A 5,828-nucleotide genomic window follows, 5' to 3' on the forward strand; every position below is an offset into this window, starting at 1 on the left:
GTAGGCAAGACCATATCAGGGGAAAGAAAACTTAATGTTAAGCTGGGAGGGGAGGAGGCTGATGACAAGTTAATTGTTACCTGTAAATCAAGGCTGGCTGTAAGTGTCACAAGAGACCTATACCAAGTATTAGGGGGATGCAGAAGCCAGAGAGGAGAAAAAACTCATCTAATTGGAAAGCTTCCTTTAAGACATGATATAATTTTGAAATATTGTAAAGAAAACAAAAGCATTCAATTGAGAGTGATGGAATGCTTCAAGTTAGGGCTGGAATTCTGGGTGTGAATTGCACCCGGATCTGCAGAGCATGAAGGCAAGAGAGGCCCAAAAACAATAGCTAGGAGCCAGGCCAGATCCAGATTCAAATGAAAGCTCCAAGTCAGAGTCATTCAAAGAGGTTGAGCAGAAAGGGGAAAACTGGTTAGGGGAGAAGGTCACATCTGACTCACCAAGTCAGCACTGCAGGTTCAGGGAAGGGAGAGTAAAGAGGGGAACTATGGGACTATGCAACACCCCTGGGATCCCTGTGGCATAGGCATTGTTAAGTGCAGGGCAGGTCCAGAGAACAGCAAGGACAGGTCCATACTGGCTGAAGCACAGGGCACACAGGGACCAGAGGTGATAGGACTTGGCTAGGGCTTCATGTTGCAGGGGCTCAGACTTGATTGATAGGACTTAGGGAATCATCACTTATTGTATTAGTCAGCTAGTGCTGCTGTAACAAAATACAACAAACTATGTAGCTTAAACAATAGAACTTTATGTTTTCACAGTTCTGGAGGCTGGAAGACCAAGATTAAAGTGTTGGCAGGATTGGTTCCTCTGCGGTCTCTCTCCTTGGATGAGATGGCTTGTAGATGGCCATCTTTCCCCTGGGCCTTCACATGGTTTTCCTTCTGTGTCCAAATTTCCTCTAACCCTAATGACCTCATTTTAACTTGATTACCTCCTTAAGTAACATATCTCCTGACTAGGAGTTAGGATTTGAACATATGGATTTGGAGGGACACAATTCATCCATAATACCCCGGGACATGTAGTTAAGCTTGGGAGTCTGTGTTTCCCACACTCAGTGCTACACATAGTGGCAGTACTGGGTAGGAGGGATTGGGAAAACCATGTATCTTGTCATATGTGAATATATTTCTCATATAAAATATATCTTCTTTCTAGATTTGAAGTACAAATCAGATATTTGAATAAATTTGTTCCTTTTTATTTTTAAAAGGCATTAAATCATTACATTTGTAAATCTTAGCATTAAGGAAAGGCACATATTAGATTGGCATTTAAATTTAGTTTGGTATGTTATTCAGATCCTTTGCACATGATTTAAAAACAAAATATCAAGTGTTTTCTGTGAACCCCACAATGGAATATTTTCCAACTGTTTTAAAGATGAAGGTGACACAGACGTGCCACAGCCAGGTCAGTGTGAGAGGTAAGGCTGTAATTGCCAGCATTTCGTTGACAGACAAACTCAACTGTTTATTCACTTGGCCAGTGCATTGAGTGAATGCCCACTGTCTGTAAGATTCTGTGCTAGTGAATAAGTGATGGTCAGTTCAAGAAGGTCAGTGCGGAAGTGGCACAGAACCATTAAGAGATGATACAAAGTGTGCTGAGTGCAGTGATAGAGCTAGAACCTATAGATAAATTGGAAATGAAGGGTAAGGTTTGTGGGTTCCCAGCTTGGGAGCATGTGTGTTAAATGAGATCTCAGATATGGAAGAAAAGCTGGTCTAGTGGCAGATGGAAAGTTTAATTTGGGCTGTGTTACATCTGGGGTGACTGGAGGGCTTCCGGGTGGTAGCTGAAGGAACAAATCTGAGCTGGAGACAGAGACCCGGGAGTGGCCAGCATAGAGTAGAGACTGGCACCAGAACAAGTGTGGTGACCTGTGGAAAGTAAATATCTTGATAAGGATGGTAGCTCAAGGCAGGAATTCTAGAGAACTTCATGATTTAAGGGGAGGGCAGCGGACGACTAAGGAGATAGAGCAGAAATGGTTGGGAGGCCAGGGGACCTGGAGAAACCAGAGAGAGCAGACGTGGAGGGATCAGTCAAGTGCAAAGAGGATTCCAGGATCAGAAGGCCTGAAGAGTGCACATTGGATGTGGCCACTTGGAAGTCCTTGTGTGCCTCAAGTGATGGCAACTCCAGTAGACTTGAGGAGGGAAACGCCAAATTGGATTTCTCAGGAATGGGTAGAAGTGAGTAGTTTCTTGAGAAGTGGAGATGAGGCGAAGAGTGATGGAGCCATTACAGAGGAAAAGGCTGAAGAAGCTGGGGAAGAGGCCGTGGTCAGACGGAAAGATTGTCTTTGAACAGGAGGAAGGACTGGAGAAGGCCGAGTAAGGAAGGCTGCAGTCTAGCCGGGCTTGCATGCAGAGGGGGAGCTGTTGGGGCGTGCTGGTGGTCTTGTCTTCCCAATGACGCAGGAAGCAGGCCACTGCAGAGACTGTGGGGGGCAGACGCTGGAGAGAGGCTTGCAAAAGCTATTGAGGGGAGCAGGAGAGGAGCTGTCTCGTGTCCTTGCTATCAATCAGCAGGGCAAGCAGAAGGAAGAGCAGGCCACCCTGAGCGCCCAGTGTAGTGGGAGAGCAAGTGTTGCGGGGACACCGTTCAGTGTGTCCAGACTTCATCTGGGAGCTGAATCCTGGCTGGTAACCCAGTGGCAGGGAACCCTGGAGGCCCAAGGCATGTGGCAAAAAGGGAGCGGGAGAGGGTGGAGCACGTGAAGGGAGTTAGCATTCTAGCTGGAAGGCACAAACCCACAGGGATGATGAGCTCATGGGAGATCGATACACTAACTCCCGAAGTGTTCACCATATAGCAAGTAGAGTCTTAATCAAGATGTAAGGAATCGCCCTCCTTTCTTCTAGCTAACAACCTGTTTGCCAATCCCTTCGTTGGCTGCCTGTTTTATTTTACGTTTAGTGGTTGTGAGGGTCTGGGTCTCTCCCCACAAACTCTGTGTTTAGAACCTAAGGTCCATAATCTCAAACTCCCTAACGTGTGCAAATTAGAGCTGGACAGATCACCCCTACCCCACCCCCACCCCCCGGGGACAATATTGTACCCCTCTTATCTCTGAATAGGGTGTTATTGTGGTAATCAGAATAGATTTCTTCTGGTTCAGTCTTTAAAAATGATTATGTTCAGTATACCTAAGGGCCAAACTAGTTTTGGACATTACCTAACGAACAAGTAATAAACAGCACAGACAGGCAAAAACGGTTGCAGCGTACACGGTGGCGGGCATGGGCAGACACTGGTCCCAGCCCAGTCCGCCTTCCTGGGGGTGACCCAGGGCTCCTGGGGTATAGGAAGGAGAGCTGGGGTCAGGGGGCCACTGGAGAAGCAGTGGGGGAAGGGGAGTAGGAGGGGGGGAAGGGGAGCAGGCGGAAGGGGAGCAGATGGGAGGCCTTAGGCCCAGGTAGGAGTAGACCTCACCAACCTTCGCCACGCAGGAAAGGGGAGGCATCGTTTGCCTTTTAAAGTACCTTTAAAACCTGGTACTTGGATAATCAGCTCTGAGGAGCTTAAAATTGGGACACTGCATTTCTTTTCAAAGAAATCTCTGTAGTCCTGTGGTTACATGGTTCCTTAAAATCCTACCCGTGACTTCTAAATGCCTTGGAAACAATTTCTAGACACTTTCCTCTAGTTACAAAAAGAAGGTGTTAGTTTTGTGCTTCTATGAAAACTCCCTATGTGTCAACAGTGAGTATAATTGCAATGATACCTTTAACCTAGTTATGTCACCACCCCTCCCAATGGAACTTATTGGGTGGATTTGACCAATTGTATAATGGGGTTCTAGCAGTTTTAAAAAGAAATAAAATTGTGTGCATTTGTATTCAATTTTAATATTTTTGATGATTAAAACCCAGCTAGATAGAGGAGATCCTGTCTTGGAGGAGGAATTTCAGCGACTGACGACAGAAATTAACCAGAAGCGGGTTGTTCACAACCTGGAAGAAGTGGGTAGCTTTCCTTTATTTTGAATCTAACTATTGGCAGCTCTTTAAATGCTCATTTTTAAAAAGCTAAACGACGTTAAATAAATCCTCTTAGCAAGAGATCCTTAATAACCTTTAATATGCTTATGTTTTCAGAGTGTTTTTACTACATACTCACAGTAAAACATCACAATTCACATACTTTGGCTTCTCCTTCCCACCCTCACTTTCTCCTTCTGTTCTCCTTTGGCATTTCCATCCCTCTGCTCTCCATGCCGCTGTCGCTGTCAGAAGGTCCTCAGGTGGGCCTCTGGGCCTCTCTTCATTCGCCCTCCCCTTGGTGGGAAGGGTACAGACAGGAAGCCAGAAGCCAGACTTCAGGTCCCAGCTCTACCACAGATTTGGGACCTTGGAAAAGCCCTCTGAGCCTTGATGCCTTAGTTTCTGCAAATGTCCAATGGGAACAGTAGCCCCTCCACCTGAGTATCCACTGTCAGGTGATAGTTCCTGATTGAACCCCAATTTTTAATTTTAATGGAAAGATTCTTCCTAATCACCCCGCCTTCATCACCCCCACTTTCTTTTCCTGGGTCTGCCACATCTGAATTATTTCAACCTCTTCTCCCCGACATTTAACCTGGCCACCAAGTCTCGCCAGTGGCTCTTCCACAAGGTCATACCCAAGCCCAACCTCCAGATCTCACCCCCACTAATCCAGCAGACTGTCTGTTCATATATCTGTCCCTCTGCCCTCTCCTCTCCAGCCCACTGCATGTGCAATGTGAGACATTCATTTCTGACATATTTTTCTCATATTATTTCCCTGTTCAAGGACCTACACTGCCTGAGGCTCTGGCTGGCCTCAGTACACCCTCAGGCACCCTGTCCCCTGCATTCACTGACCCAGCACTTCCCACTGCGCCCATGATACGCAGGCACTGCTGGTGCTGGGGGAAGGCTGAGCATGGCAGTTCTCCACTGGCATCATACAGTCTGCTCCTCTGCGTCTGGATACAGTGCCGACGCCCACCACATCTGACTTCATTCTTCTCCCTCAGGGTCGCGTGTGTTTGCTTGAGCTTCCTGAACTAGACTATAAATTTTTTAAAGCCCAAAACTCCCACTTTTAGACCAAACCCAATAGGTATCCCCTATGATGCTGTGTATACTAAAGCGCCTAGTAAATGCTTATTATAAAGCAGAACAAATAAAAAGTAAACTAGTTTGGGGATCAAATGCAAACATGTTTATTACATGCTTATATTACGGGTTACATTTTAAATCTGAGATGTGCTTTCATTTTATGTTCACAGAAAAGCAAGAAATTTGAACCTGATTTTGATCCACTTGTTAATAACACTTGGGTCAGCAGGTTCAGGGCACAGAGACGGTTTCAGCAAGCAGCACGCAAGGTAAGCCTCAGCACCAGATTGAAATTTTAATTTGCTTAGTCATCAGCACAAGGAAATCAAGCATTGAGTTCTTTTGTAACTGCTTTATTGAGATATAATTTGCATACCATAAAATTTACTCTTGTAAAGTGTACAATTCAGTACTTTTTAGTCTATTCACAGAGTTCTACAACTATCACCACTATCTAATTTTAGAACATTTTTGTCGCCACAAAAAGGCATGTGGTTCCCATTAGCAGTCACTCTCCATCCCCCAGCCCTGGAAACCACTAATCTACATTCTGTCTCTGTGGATTTGCCTCTTCTGGACATTTCATATAAATGGAATCATACAATGCATGTCCCTTGGCAACTGGCTTCTCTTTAATGTGTTTTCAAGGCTCATCCATGTGGTAACATATATCAGTACTTCATTCCTTTTTATGGATTAACTAGAGGCCCGGTGTATTAA

The 5,828-nt window shown here is 45.5% G+C and overlaps 1 protein-coding gene across 1 annotated transcript in view; it reads left to right on the forward strand.

The window, feature by feature from the left end:
* Positions 1-5,828, forward strand: part of CFAP221 (cilia and flagella associated protein 221) — an 86,482-nt gene that overhangs the window by 54,159 nt on the left and 26,495 nt on the right. The window contains exons 13-14 of the mRNA XM_006769666.2: positions 3,897-3,986; positions 5,279-5,377. Of these exons, the coding sequence (XP_006769729.1) occupies positions 3,897-3,986; positions 5,279-5,377 (189 nt within the window). The remainder of the gene's footprint in view (positions 1-3,896; positions 3,987-5,278; positions 5,378-5,828) is intronic.

Source organism: Myotis davidii, unplaced genomic scaffold (assembly GCF_000327345.1).
Source record: "Myotis davidii unplaced genomic scaffold, ASM32734v1 scaffold3, whole genome shotgun sequence".
NCBI classification, from domain to species: Eukaryota; Metazoa; Chordata; class Mammalia; order Chiroptera; family Vespertilionidae; genus Myotis; species Myotis davidii.